The sequence below is a fragment of the Schistocerca americana genome, chromosome 1 (assembly GCF_021461395.2).
Source record: "Schistocerca americana isolate TAMUIC-IGC-003095 chromosome 1, iqSchAmer2.1, whole genome shotgun sequence".
NCBI classification, from domain to species: Eukaryota; Metazoa; Arthropoda; class Insecta; order Orthoptera; family Acrididae; genus Schistocerca; species Schistocerca americana.
The window spans coordinates 512641993-512656951 of record NC_060119.1 but is presented as its reverse complement, the minus strand read 5'-3'; the positions used below and the strand labels follow the sequence as shown (position 1 = coordinate 512656951).

At 38.5% G+C, this 14959-nt stretch overlaps 1 protein-coding gene across 3 annotated transcripts in view; it reads left to right on the top strand.

Moving 5' to 3' along the window:
- LOC124604962 (histone-lysine N-trimethyltransferase SMYD5) overlaps positions 1 to 14959 on the top strand; it is an 81465-nt gene that overhangs the window by 18289 nt on the left and 48217 nt on the right. For all 3 annotated transcript variants that reach the window (XM_047136523.1, XM_047136524.1, XM_047136525.1), the window contains exons 4-5: positions 1758 to 1878; positions 14092 to 14204. In XM_047136523.1, coding sequence (XP_046992479.1) covers positions 1758 to 1878; positions 14092 to 14204 — 234 coding nt within the window. The remainder of the gene's footprint in view (positions 1 to 1757; positions 1879 to 14091; positions 14205 to 14959) is intronic.

Here is a 14959-nt window from a genome sequence, read left to right as displayed (position 1 = left end):
CCGCTATTGTGAACAATGATTTTAATGTTTTTCTTGAAGTTTTAGCTCTCTATCAGCTTGTGAAGTATGTTAAAAAAATATCAAATCTGTGGTTGGCAGAAGTACATTTATTGATCTGTAGGTACAGAACCCTCATCTCCTTCAAAGTAGTCTCTTTCAGAATGCACACACTTCTCCTAGTGCTCCCTCTGTTGTCGCAAAAATTTCTGGACTGCACCTCTCGGAATGGTGATTAGCAGGTCAACATATTCTGCATGATATCTTCTCCTGGCTCAAATCCCATTCCTTCAGGGGCATTTTGAGTCTGGGAAATAGCCAAAAGTCATGCAGAGCCATGTTGGGGAAGAAGGGAGCCTGACAAATTGCAGAAATGCTGTGCTTAGCATGGAAAATCAGAATTGGGTGCACAGAATGGGTGGATGTGTTATCATGATGAAACTGCTAAGTTTGTTCTGCTTACAAAGCTGGTGATTTGCATCACATGGCGTAACAAAGGTGATGAAGGCCCTCCTGGTAGCATTCCTTTCTGATGGTCTGGTCTTGGGGTGCGCACACAGGATGGACCACCCATGAGAGTCAAAGAAAATGGTCAACATGGTCTTAACATTGCTATGGACCTGGTGTCCTCCTTTTGGCCTTGAGGGTGTCAGATGTTTCCTCTATGATGACTACATCTTGGTTTCTGGGTTGTACCCATAAGCCCAAATCTCACCATCTGTGATCGTGGTGTTCAGAAAGTTGGGGTTACTGTCTGCATTGTCCAGACAGCATTGTGTATAATTACCAGACAGCATTGTGTTTTCTCCATTGTCAGCAGTTTCAGTATGAATTTTGCAGATATTCTCCTTGTGGACAAATAGTCATTCAAAATTAAGTATATTGCTCCAAGGCTTACACCTATCTTGTTCACAGTTTTGTTTATTATGATAAGATGGTCTTTCATAGTTGAAGTCTGTACTTGATCAATTATGTCATTTGGGCTTGTTGACTATCTGTGTGAATGCAGTTTGCTGTCCACTGGTGTGTGGTCATCTTTGAAGCAGTTGTAGTACTCCTTTATCCGTAAGTTGCTCATTGCATCATCCTCAAAATCCTGTTGAATCTTGCAAGTGGTTTCCACTTTGAGATCACCAAGCTTTTGACAATAGTTGACGCAATATTTCTGCTCAGTCTGTGTCCCCATTTTACCACTTGCTGTACTCCCACAAGTACTCAATATGTGTCCTCACTCATTGGCTGTCATCAGCGACTAATGCTTTCTGCTAGCAGGAAAAATTTCACAACTGTACATGAATGTCCCTGACCACATCTTCATTGAAGAAAGTCTCCCACTCTTCATTGGTTTCCATGTGAAAGAAGAAGGTTCAGTACTTTTCGAATACACCTCGTATATTTGCATGTGACCATGATTTTGCATTATTCAGTGTTATGTCTGTGGGGTGGCCACATCATAATTGGTTGAGAAACCTATAAATGAAGAAAACTAGCAGTATGTGTCAGTATTGTGACAGGGGATGCATAACCCAAAAATTAAAAATGACGAAAGTAAAAAAGGAAGTATTAGATCCATCAGAATGTAACAGCAAAAGAAATTGGGAACAGTATCATTCTGTTGGAAGGATAGAGAAAAGATTAGCTGTTCATCAGCATAGGATACTGTTAGCAAATACACTGTAAATGAGCTAAGCAAGAAACGTTCTCCACAAAATATATAGTTACATTAACTCTTAATGAAGAGTCATTATGGTTACTTCTAGGCCACTGGAAGGTGCTGAAGAGAATGTTCGAAGACTTTCTACAAAAAATGATATTGTTCTACCACATCCAGAATGTTGTCCAACAAAGAAAGATACCCATACTGAGTGCTCAGTTTGCAAGGTAAGTTACTACATTTTGATTGTAAAGCACACATCATAGCACCTGAATCTTCAGTAAATTTTTGTGCCAATAAAATGATTATCTTTTGAAAAACTTTCTGCTGAATGTGTTTTTACTGAAAGTTGAAAAAATTGTGCAAATTTTGAATGTGAACTTAGATACTTTTTGTCAAAGAAAAGATAGAGCTTACACAATTTAGTGAAAGGAAAAAGCAACTGAACCTGTTAGGGATAATGGATTCCCCACCATTATATATTGAATTGAACATGTTTATTCTGTGTTACCATAAACATTTGTAAACTTCATTTTGTGTTTGCACAGTTCCATTAATGAAATGTCATTTTAGAAGACTCTGAATCAATTAGATGTTTTTCATAATCATTAAAGACGGGTAATAAGATTTTAATGCACTAGTTGTGAGGTATGAAAGATCTGGAATAAATATTACTTTTTATTCTTAGGGGTAGTCAGTGAAGCTTACATAAAAGCTTCACTGACTAGAAAGAGATTTTGCCTTAGTTCAGAAAATGAACCAAGTCCACCAATTTCCTTCGTTGTGTATGACCTAATGTTGGCCAATGAGCAAGTTCAGTGTAGATCTAAATTAGCTACAGGCATGCCTGACACACGAAGCATGGAATGCATTTGAACTCTGAAGGGAAAAGATTTGTTTATGATTGTGTTAGTGAAATAATTAAAGAAAGACTTCTAAGGAATAGAAAAGTCTATTAGCTTCCTGGACATCCTTCCAACAACAGTGAGGAAAGCAAAATGAACCAGAAAGAAGAATGAAAATACAACACTGCTAACGTTCCTAATTTAAACTAAAGGTATGTGATGTTGTAAATATGATTCCCAATTACCTAATTGTGAATACACCTGATCTAAAAATTTATCACCATAATGTGCAATCCCTGCATAATAAGATCGATGAAATGAATGTACTGTTAGCAGATGAACTTAACAATCTCTCTGTGTTATGCATTTCTGAGCACTGGCGTAACCTAGAATTAATCCATAATATGAAAATGAACAAATTCATTTTGGCTGCTTACTACTGCAGGAACAACAGCTAGCAGGGTGGGGTAGCAATCTACACAAAGGATTATGTAGATTTTATTACCCTACCTGACTTAACTAGAACAAATGTCGAAAAGGATTATGAAATTGCAGCTGTAAAAATTACTCAGTTCAACCTGGTTATTGCTACAGTTTACTTATCACCATCTGGAAATTCTGAACTTTTCTTAAACAAAATGGAGTCATTGCTAAATAAAGTAAATAAAATGGGTTGTGAGATGATAATATGTGGTGACTTCAATATTGATTTCCTCACAAATAGTGAAAGTAGGGAGACACTTTTGAACCTTGCAACATCCTATAATTTAAAGGCTGAAGTAAAAGCCGCTACCCAACTAACAGGAACTTGCCAAATGGCTCTAGATCAGTTTCTAGTCAAGAAGAGTTTACACAACATCTCACTAAAAATTGTCAATGCAAGTTTTGGTGACCATCTTGCTCAGATATTAAGCATAAAAGTACAAGGCCGTATTATTAACAACATATATTTCAGAACCGCATGTAGAAGTTATAATCAGGATAATGTAAGCTACTTTAAAAACTTATTACAGAAAGAAAAGGTCAGAAGTGTACAAAATGAATGACGTGAATGAAAAATTCAATACTTTCATTGATTAGCCCATTTCTTTGAAATTGCATTCCCACTGAAAACATTAACCATACGGGGGAACTCTAGAACAAACAGCTGGATCACAAGGCGGATAAGGGTTTCATGCCAGAAGAAAAAGACTACTTCATGAAATATGTAACTAAAAAAATTCCTCACCTAAAGTATGCACATACTATAAAAATACTCCAAAATATCAAATAAAGTAATAAATGCAGCAAAAATAATGCATAATGATGAATTCATTTATAATTCTGCTAATAAATCGAAGGCTGTGTGGAGTGTTATAAAAAAAGAATATGGAGAATACAGTCCTGCAAAAATATAACACTATCACATAAAAATAAAAAACTAACAAATCCCTTAGAAATATCCAACACATTTAACAAATTTTTCACAGGTGTTGCTGATAATTTGTTACAGTCAAACTTTAAGAGCACCCAGGCAAATGAATATAAAATAAAGAATTTTTAACATCTTGCAGCCCCATCAGCAACTGTGATAATTAAACATATAATATGTCAGCCTTAGTTGAAAATAGAAACCAGTCTTTACCAAGGTTTCAGTCAAAATAATTTGGCCTTCTTCAGAAGCTATTGACACTAAACTATTGCATGCCAAAGTTTACTGTCAATAGCTTCTGAAGAAGGCCAAATTATTTTGGCTGAAACCTAGGTAAAGATTGGTTTCTATTTGCAACTGAGGCTGACGTGTTCCATGTTTGAATATAAAATAAGTACATGTATAGGATCACTGTACATCAGCTCTATTTCACAAGATGAAGTAGATAAAGCAATAAAAGGACTAAAAAATTCCAAGTCTGCAGGCACTGGAGATACTAGAAAAAGTTATGTATGACAAACTTCTGAAATTTATAAATAGACACAGCATCCTATGTAATGAACAACATGGATTCAGAAATAAGAGGTCAGCAACAAGTGCTATTTACAAGTGCATCAGTTCCATCCTAAACCTGATGGACATAAAACAAGAATCAAGAGGAGTATTTATTGATTTGTCAAAAGCTTTTTAAATGGTGGATCATAAAATTCTGCTATCAAAGCTTAAAAGATATGGTACTCGAGGTCTGTCCAACAAATGGATCAGTTCCTTCCTGGGTAATCGTAAGCAGACAATGTGCATCAAGCACACAAATATTGAACTAAATACTGTAACTGAACACTTATCTGACTATCAACAAATTAAATGTAGTGTACCCCTAGAATCAGTAATGGGATCCCTTCTGTACATAAATGATCTAAACTTAAATGCTGATGCACATAAAACAATCATATTTGCATATGACACCATGCTTCTACTAAAAGGAGACAACAATGAACAGTTACAGCAGGCAACAAACATGGTCACGAAACAACTTAGCAGCTAGGCACAGAGTAATCAGCTTGTAATAAACAGTAAAAAAACCATTGCACTAAAATTCTACAATGTTCCTAACAAGGACATGTTTACCCCATCAGTCTTTATCAATGATGAACCAGTTGGTAACAATACTGAAACCAAGTTCTTAGGACTTTGGCTGCAGAGCAACGTCAGATCGAATAAGCTTATTGAATATCTCAATGCAGAACCGAGCAAAACATGTTACCTTCTTTGCTCATTAAAATCATGCTGTAGTGAGAAAACAGTAATGAATGCATATCATGCCTACTTTAATTCTCGTCTTAGATATGGGGTCACGTTCTGGGGAAACTCTAAAACAGCTAACTGCACATTTGAACTACAAAAAAGGGCCATTAGAATCTTGTTTGGGTGCCACCGTAGAGACTCTTGTAAGCCTCTGTTTAAGAAATCTGGTATTCCTCCATTAACATCTGTATACATTGTAGAAACCTTGTAGAAACCCTTTTGTCCTTTAAATTAAATGTGATAGATAAGGACTGCAGACTGCAAAAATACTGTGATATACATTATCATTTTACCAGACAAAACAGAAACTTACATATAACTCAAATCAGCACAGCTGTGTGCCAAAAAGGTGCTTTTCACATGGGAGTTAAGCTTTATAACAAACTTCCTGAAAACATAAAAGCTGTTGCTGAAGTCAATATCTTTGGAAAATCTCTAAAGTCATATTTACAGCATCACTGCTTTAAATCCATTGAAGAATATTTAAATTTATGAAGTAAGTGTGTTATATAAATACTTATGTATGAAGTGTATTGTTGTAACCTTAAATATATATGCCTAGACATGACTTGCAGCTGTATATTTATAACTTGGCTTGTCCAATGTCTTATGCATAAGCTGCTGTGTAGACAAAAAAAAAAAAAAAAATGATCTACGTAAGCCATTGACAAGATTATCACTGTTCGACTGCAGTTATTAATCAGTTATTAATCTTACATCATAGCTACAAAGTATTTATTATTGAGGAATTTGTGCTGTAAAGATGGATAAAAATAAGCAGAAAAATTTGTACTCTTCAAATTTGTTCACAGGGAGAAAGATATATTGCCAGAACTTGTGTTGTTCCAGTGTAAGGACATAATTCAAAACTAAAACATTGATAAGGCAACCAGGGACAACAAAGGAAAGATGTGGAAAGAAACACTGGAACAAATTATTACTGGAAAAGTTAAAAAAATTATTTCAACAACATAAAGAAAATCCATTATTTCTAATTTTTGTACAGTATTTCTGTCCAAGCATAACCCCAGTTTAAATTGATTTATTGTTTGAGTCCAATAATGGGTTCTCTCGTGGAACAGGCGGATAGCTTGTTGGAACACATTGTCATCCTCAATAAACACACTGGAATAGTCAGATATCTGAAAAAAAGAAGGGGAAACAAACAGTACAGGGTGTAAAAAAAAAGAATCGTCCAATATGGCATGTCTATATTTGTGAAACTAATTAACACATACAACGAATATTGTTTTTTGATGAATGGGAAACTCAAAAAGTTTTTTTTTTCCATACTGTTTCATAGGTGTTCAATATGCCCCCCTTGAGATGCTTGACATATGTCAGTGTGGTATTTAAATTGTTCACATACCACTACGAGCATGTCTTGAGTTACAGCTTCCACGGCTGCTGTTTGCAATGTCTCAGTTCATTCATTGTTGTTGGTAATGCAGGCTCACAAACAGAGTCTTTTATAAACCCCCACATGAAATAATTACTTACAGTCAGGTACAGTCACCTTGTAGGCCAGTAATGTAAGGCTAAATCATTTGGTCCAGCGCAGCTGATCCATTGTTCGGTAATCCTTTGATTTAAAAATTCCCACACTTGCAGATGCCAGTGTGGCAGTACCCCAGCCTGTTGGTAAATGAAGTTGTTTGAATCAGTCTCCAGCTGTGGGAAAAGAAAGTTCTCAAGCATATTGAGATATGTGCTTCCTGTAACAGTGTTCTCGGCAAAGAAAAATGGACCCTATTCCTTTTCCCGCAAAACTGCACAAAAAACATTAAATTTTGGAGAGTCTCTTTCATGTTGTACAGCTACATGTGGTTGTTGTGTACCCCATATTCTCACATTATGATGGTTAACCTTTCCATTCAAACGGAATGTTTCCTCGTCACTAAACACTAATCATGGAAGAAAACTGCCATCCTTCATTTAGCCAAGAACAAAATTACAGAATTCCACAGATTGTTATTTCTCACCTTCACAAAGAGTTTGCAGTAGCTGAATTTTGTATGGTTTTATGTGTAACTGTCCAACACAACACATTCCAGATGGACATCGGGGGCATTTTGAGCTGTCGAGCTGCACGGCGATTGGCTTTCTGTGGACTCCTTGTGATACTATTGTGGATGTGTTCGACGTGTGTCAGATGCTCGGGGATGGCCCGGCAATTTGCCTTTACACAAACAATCTGTTTCTTGGAATTGTTCATGCCATCATCTAATGCTCTGTGCTGTAGGAGGAGCCACATCATACCTAGTACTGCAAAATGTAGAACACAAAACGCTTTCTGTTGTCCCTTCACAATTATTACTAGAACTGAAGTGGGCACACATTGTTGCCACCTTGCAGGAACCAGCTAAAACTCGAGTGCCCTTTCCAACAGTACATTTTTCATGCACATCTCTCAAATAACATAATAGTTATGATTTTTTTAAAAAAATTGGATGATTGTTTTTGATACACTCTGTATAATACTCAGTTGTTGCACTTAAAATGCTGCTCTTTCAAAATGTAGTGTTGTCAGTCCCGTGGCGAATACCATACATCATTTGGCAGCTAAAAGATCATGGTCCTCTGGTGTTGGTAGTTGGGCCACTTGTACGATTTGACTTGGAACACATTCAGTTTCCAATAGTGGTGCTGCATTGGGCTTTCAGCTGTTTGCTAGCGTACGATGCATATGTATATACTGTAGATAATTGGCTATGAATTTAGACGGCTTTCTATGTGCATGAAATTTTCAACAGTTCACAGGTTTTAAAGCCAGTGTTATTCAGTGCTAAAGAAACTATCAGAGCAGGAAGCACAGAGTTATACATTTGCATTTTCTAAGCTAATAAAGATATAAGTGCTGATTGGCATACATGTAGTTACTATTTCAGTTCATCTGCATCATTGCTTTTGCCAGGACAGTTTATACTTGAATATGGTATTCAGTAGTTAAATTCTCATCCTCTTGTGAACACTGGCTTATGTGAGATTTGATATAAAATGTGTAGTTACTGCAGTTCAAGTCTAGAGAGCATTTGTGTGTAATGAGATATTCTATTGGAAGCAGTTATAACTTATGCTCATTGCTTGCATCAGCAGCAATTTCCTTAAGTTGATCTTGAATATCAAAAAAATATTTTATATGTAAACTGAAGGTGGAGGGGGGGGGGGAAAGGAAAGGAAAGGGAAGGGATTACTGATGTCAGTTGCATCGAGATGTTAAGTGGAATAAGCAGCAACAAGCAAAAATGTGTACAGGACCGTGATTTGATCCCTGGATCTCGCACTTACTGGGCAGGTGCACTAACTACTGTCCCATCAGGGACAAGTGTTATCACAACTGTACAGACTCGGCATGCCTCACAGCTGACCCATATTCCCACTGAGTGCCAAGCATCTGCAGTCCCTGTTCATTTCCCTCAAGCTCACTACTCTGAGATTTCCGAAGGAGGTCGGACATACTTGTGCATCCACACTGAAGAAGGTGGATCCATTGCCCAACTAGCCAAATCGATTACATGAATGCATGGTGCCTGTTCTTTTGGACATGTCAGAAAGAATGGAGGGAATGGACAGGGACTTGAGAGTAGGTGGTGCTCTGTGGGAATGTGTGTCGGCCGTGAGGTGTGCAGAGACAGTGCACACAGTTGTGATAACACTGTATCCCAGATGGCACAGTGGTTAGCACACCTCCCTAGTAAGGAGGAGATCAGGGGTTTGAATCTTGGTCCTGTACACATTTTCACTCGTTGCTGCTGATTCTGTGTAATGTCCTGGTGCAGATGACATGTGAGATGTTATGTGGAATAAGCAGTGACGAGCAAAAATGTGTACAGGACCATGATTTGAGCCCAAGATCTCCTGCCTACTAGGCAGGTGCATTACTGTGCCATTGGGGACAGAATGTTATCACAACTGCAAGAACTATCTCGGCATGCCTCACAGCTGACCCACATTCCCACCGAGCACCACCTATCTGCAGTCCCTGTCAATTTCCTCCATTCCCACCTTTCCTTTCCTTTCTCCCGTCCTCCAACTTCATTGTGCATAACAATGTATCACAGCTGCAGAGGCCATGTGGTGTCTGTTCTTTCAGACATGTCCAAAAAACAGACACCACACATTCACATACACAAAAATTCTTGTTTGCACAAAATGTAGACCATTATTGGATTGTGAACTGATGACTGCAGCTGAACTTGACTTTATACATGAAATTTGCCTTTTGTGGTGTGCGAATAAGAAGGCGGGTGTGTAAATCGCTGCAGAGAGGGTGAGAGAACGTGTTTTTTGGTGTCAGCAGTGTGCTCTCTCTTTATCCCACACCACACTCTCCAGCAGTTGCATAGCCTGATAACTGGCAGCACTGGAACAAGTGCCACATTGGGCTACTGTTTATGCTTCTAACATGCCCTCGATAAATTTTTTTACTTGGAAAACTATCACTGTACCATTTGCTTCATCCCAGCTGTAATGAACTTTACAATGGCTAAGTACCTTCACCATACTAAAACTAGCATGAAAATCAGTGCTAAATTTTCTATTTGCACCCTGAAGATCTTGCAATTGACAGATGTGTCAGAATGATGCTTAGCTGGAGCACCATGTGGAAGATTGCACCTTGCCACTGCACATTGCTCCATCACCCACCTTGTTAAGTACACACCACTGGTGCGAAAGTGGATCCAGTTTCAAGAGGAAATAATCTGGGATTAATTTTATTCAACACTTATTCCTGACATCAGCCTGATTGAAGTTCGTTTTTTGTGCTAATCTATGACAGATATTTTATTCATAGGGCTATTTATGTTCCCACAGCTGACATTTAATGCCCCATCTACAATGTTTAGTGCTGCCCCAAGAAGGAACATTGGGTTAGTGTTCTCTTGATAATGAAGTCATATGACAGAACTCCAGCTCAGATTAGACAAAGGGAGGGCATGGAGTAGGCTGTGGCATTTTTGAAGGAAAGATCCCGTTATTGTTCTGACTGTAATTCTAATGCCTTGACTCTTATGCCACTTTGCTAAGTACCTGCTCTCAATGGAGGAGTCCATGCAGTGAGCACATCTTAGATCAAGAGACTCTGCACATGATTTAAAAAAAGAAACTACATTTCTAATGTTCCACATGAATAAGACTGTGGCATGAATTATAGTATAAAAGCCCATAAGTCTTCCCAAATGTAGAGAGTAATTGTGCAGACTGTACCACACAACTGTATGGTACCTGCTTGCTGAAGTTCCATACTCTCTGGAAGATCCTTTTATTTGGAGATACCTTCAGCATTCTGGCAGAAGAATTATCTTCACAGCTGATGTGCTGTTCACTGTTGTGCAGACTATAATAAGAGAGTGACTTTTTTGGAATGAAAGAGATGACTGCTGTCAAAATGCAAGTAGTATTGATGTTAGTGGGCTTGATATGGACTGAAATACAGATTAAACAGTGAGAGAGGTGGAGGTTGACCAGGAAGGTGGCATATTGGGCTGAGGAAGACCAAGGAAGCAAATGGGAGAGTCTACGGAGAACCCAGGTGTAAGACCTGCCGAATTCACCCAACCAGCACGTCTTATTCCAGTATAATCACAGGCTTCCGTATCCCTTCAGAAACAGGGGCCACCTGTGAAAACAGTCTTGTTGTATACCAACTCTGCTGCAACTTTTGCACAAGCATTTAAGTAGGCATGGCCACACACCAACTGTCCACTCGAATGTCCATCACCAAACTGTTGCCAAGAGTAGAGCTGACTAGCTAGTGGCTGAACACAATGTGCACAATTCCAGTGACTGCTTCACAACCCATGCTATCTGGATCCTTTCCTCAGCCTGCTGTTCTGAGCTCCATAGATGGGAGTTATCCTTGCAGCACATCCTTTGTTGCCGTAATCCTCCTGGCCTCAGTTTTCACTAACCCCCTACACCATACCCTCTTCCGTACAGTCTCTCATTCTGTCAACTGCTCTCAATTGAATCCCCCATGTCATTATCATTGTGTGCTGCACAAACTCAGCAGTTCCAGTGCTCACTTGTCGCATTCCTATTCTGTCCACCTGCATTCCTATGTTGTATGCCTCTCTCCAAGCTGTCAGCTATCCATCTCCAACCCTCCCCCCCCCCCCCTCCCCCCTGTCCTCCCACTCCCCATCTCTCTTCTCTCTTCTTCCATCACTCATTCAACTCAACACAACACAACACCACAACCCCTCAGCCCAGTCCACCTGCCAAACTGCAGTCCCAACTTTGTGTTGGGGGCAAGATGAAAGTGAAAAAGAGAGAGAGCGAGTCAGTATGATTTTGCCAGGATTGTTTTATGGTTATACTGTGACAAAATGCTAAAGAAACAATCATTTTTGAAATTGCGATCATGCTTATGATGTGATGTAAAAGAACTAACATTGCAGACCATTTGCTTCTAAATTTGACAAATTTTTCGTGTAATGTGTGAGTGAAACATATCAGGGAACATTGTAAATTCTTCAGAAATATTTAGAAGACAGCAGATATAAAGAACAAAATTTGCTCTATGAATTAGAGAGCCAGAACAGGATAAATATTGACTAAGAAAGCTTATACCCAGAGAGCCCCCTCTTGCATCTCCCCCATCGCAACTGGATGTGCTCTGTGATTTTCCCCTTCCTACCCCAGCTTACTCTGTGCCACCATCAGCATGAATAGTGAGTATAAAATGTTGAACATATGAAATGGTTTAGTTTTTTATTCCCCTGTTTTCTCATCAAGGCTGATAGAATATTATGGAAGACAGGTACTGATGTGGGCAACTGGTGCAGATGGGGTACAAGAGAGAAATGTTGAATAGGCAAGCTGGTGAAGATGAAATAGAGCAGAAGTGTTTTAACATATGAAAGCTTGAGGGGAGGAATTATGTATGTTCTCCACTGATGCTCTGATTTCGTTTTCTTTGAGTAGCTAAGTTTTACATTTTTCCTATCTGCATTGGTCCAAGTTTCCTCAACCTCCTCCTCTTCCCCCTCCCCCCCTCCCCCATGTCAGATCTAAAGATTTTTTCTACATTTGTCCTATATGTTTTGTTCTTATTGTCATTTAGCTAAACAACGTACAGCATCTTTTGCATGGTTACCTTCGGAAGCTGACCCAGCAGGGCAAAAATTCTAAAATTACCATTTCAGATATGACTCAGTGAGCTTGAAAACTAACTAAAGAACTGAATCTTATAGGAACTATGCGATACATCTTCATCTTAAACAACTGATAGTTACACCCTTTCTGCTTTTAAGTTAGATTACTCTGACAACTAAACACACAGCATATTTGCATAGTGCACGCAAAGTACGTGTGGATGCTACCGTTTTGATTCAATGATCTGAAATTGTATCCTCGTAACATTAAATCCAAGGTGTCCAACAAGATACAAAATTCATGTAGAAAATATTCACACAAACATTATTTATGTGACAATACTAATAGAGAGTTCTGCAAAATCCTGTTGTGTGGCAAAAATACTATCGAGCAAAAAAGTGATACATTAATACTCATCAGGGAGGAAAAATGGGAAATAAACCTTAGAAAACCGTTATTCAACTGCATATGAAAGTGCACATCTAATCATGCTAAAAGGTTCATTAAATACTATTATTTTTTCTATTTTTAATGTTGACTGGCAAAACTAGACGTGAAGAAAATGTGTTTTGAAGACTGTACTTTTGAGGTTGATTGGGTGACATGTAGTTCAGGGGCAGTATATGACTAGATGAATGTCAGAAAGCTAAACACTCTCAAGTTGGCCTGTAGAATCAAATTTTAACAACTGAATATGTCTGAAGCAGGGCAGTCTTTGTCTCTTAAGTCTGTCAAATTACTGTGTAACCGTGATAACTGGACTGCAGAGTTGATAGCTCCTTCACTGCTGTGTTGCACCCCATGGAGATCAAGAAGGTCTCAGTTCCGAAACAGGTCATCTTTGACTTAGAATTTCCCAACCCCCCTCTTTGTTGTGCAGAAAATATTTTCTTCTTACAGTTGATGTATTTGGATCCATAGATTAAGTATAGATGTACACATTCACAGTATAGCATAGATGTGTTCAATAGCCCACTACAATAACTCTGGTGTGTAAATCTGAATGTATAATTACTCAACTATCACAAGCCTTCTTTGTCCATGGATGAAAAAACTATTGTTGTGATTCCATTGTGCAGTGAAGGAAGAGGGGGGGGGGGAGAGGTGTTTTTAGGGGAATTGGGGACAGATGATTGGTACATATACTGCTGTCATGTTCTGCTGTGAACTGGCTTAGTAATACATGGGCGAGGGTGCTGGTCCTGGACACTTTCTGCAGCTCAGTAGCTGTACAAGAAAGTGAAAGAGAACAGGTTGATGACACTTCAGCACAGCTCAGCAAAGACTTATGTCAGTCTTTACTGCAGGACAGAGTTGAAACTGCCACCACACGAAAGAAATAGTATAATATCTTGTGAACAGCATGAGAACTAAACAAACCTAAGTTAGATAATAATGGCTAAAGCCACAAAATATCCCGTCATGCTTCATAATATTGAATCTATTGTCTAGCAGAATTGCAGACAGTTATTACTGAAATGTTCATGAGAACTCTGTAATGAATAAAAAGCCTGTACCCGGAGTGCCACCACTCCCCCCCCCCCCCCCCCCCTCCCACCCTTGTCACTGCCCCACATGCTCTGAGGTAATCGTTCTCCTCCTACAATCTTACTCGGTGTGACCATCAGCATAGCAGTTCGTGTGAAATGTGAGTAATGACCTGTTTTCTCTTTTTACTAATTGTTAGCTGTACGTATTTAATACTGTTGGGAAAGTACATCAGCTGTTTGTTTGGTGTTTTTTAATACTTGTGAAACTCATTTTTGGACCATTTGTTGCAGATGAAATATTGTAGCACTGCATGCAAAGAACAAGCTTGGGAGCAATATCACCAGATTTTATGCTTTGTTCCTGGATCATCAAATCCTTTGGATGTTATGAATGAAACATGGAAGTAAGTAAATGGTTAATGGTGCAGTAGTTTCAATGAAAGTTCTGATTTATATTCTTCTCATACCATTTTCTTTTCTTGCCTCTCTAGAAAAGTACTTACATTCTATTTATTTTGTCTCTGCATTACCACAAAACACAGTTTCTAATCACTTCTTTATAGTAATTCAAATGTTTCAGATGATGAATAGATGAGATGAGATTTGTTATCTAATTTGGTCTGAAAGTTTGTGGCAACAGAGCAAGACAGCAACCTAAATTTTAAACATTTAGTTTGGTTTCAGTGAGAGTAAAGTAATAGAATTATTGGTGCTGTGTAAGTTTTAGCAGACACAATCTTCTGTTTCTCGTCTGGTGATATTGTGGCATATACATTAATTGTCTGCAAAACATATGTTGGAAATTTTCATATGTTGGGATTCAGGCATCAACGACCAGTATCAGGTAATTTGTGGTTAATTTTGAATAAAATTTAATTTTTTCATCAACTTAAATAGAACCTTCCACAATCGAAAGCTGCAGAAGTTTCAGTACAACTGCTTTGTGAACAGGTTGATATTCTGTTGCACCACACAGTTGCTTCCCTCAGTAGAAAGAACCTGCTTGGTTTGCCAGTTTCAGTACTGCCTAAAATCAGTAGCTTCTCTACTCCAGCTGAACATCCCACTGGTTACCATTGATGTCGCATCACTGTTTACCTCTGTCCCCCATGTACAGTGCCTGATCAGTGCTAAGCACAAAATTTCCGTGGGCAATCCA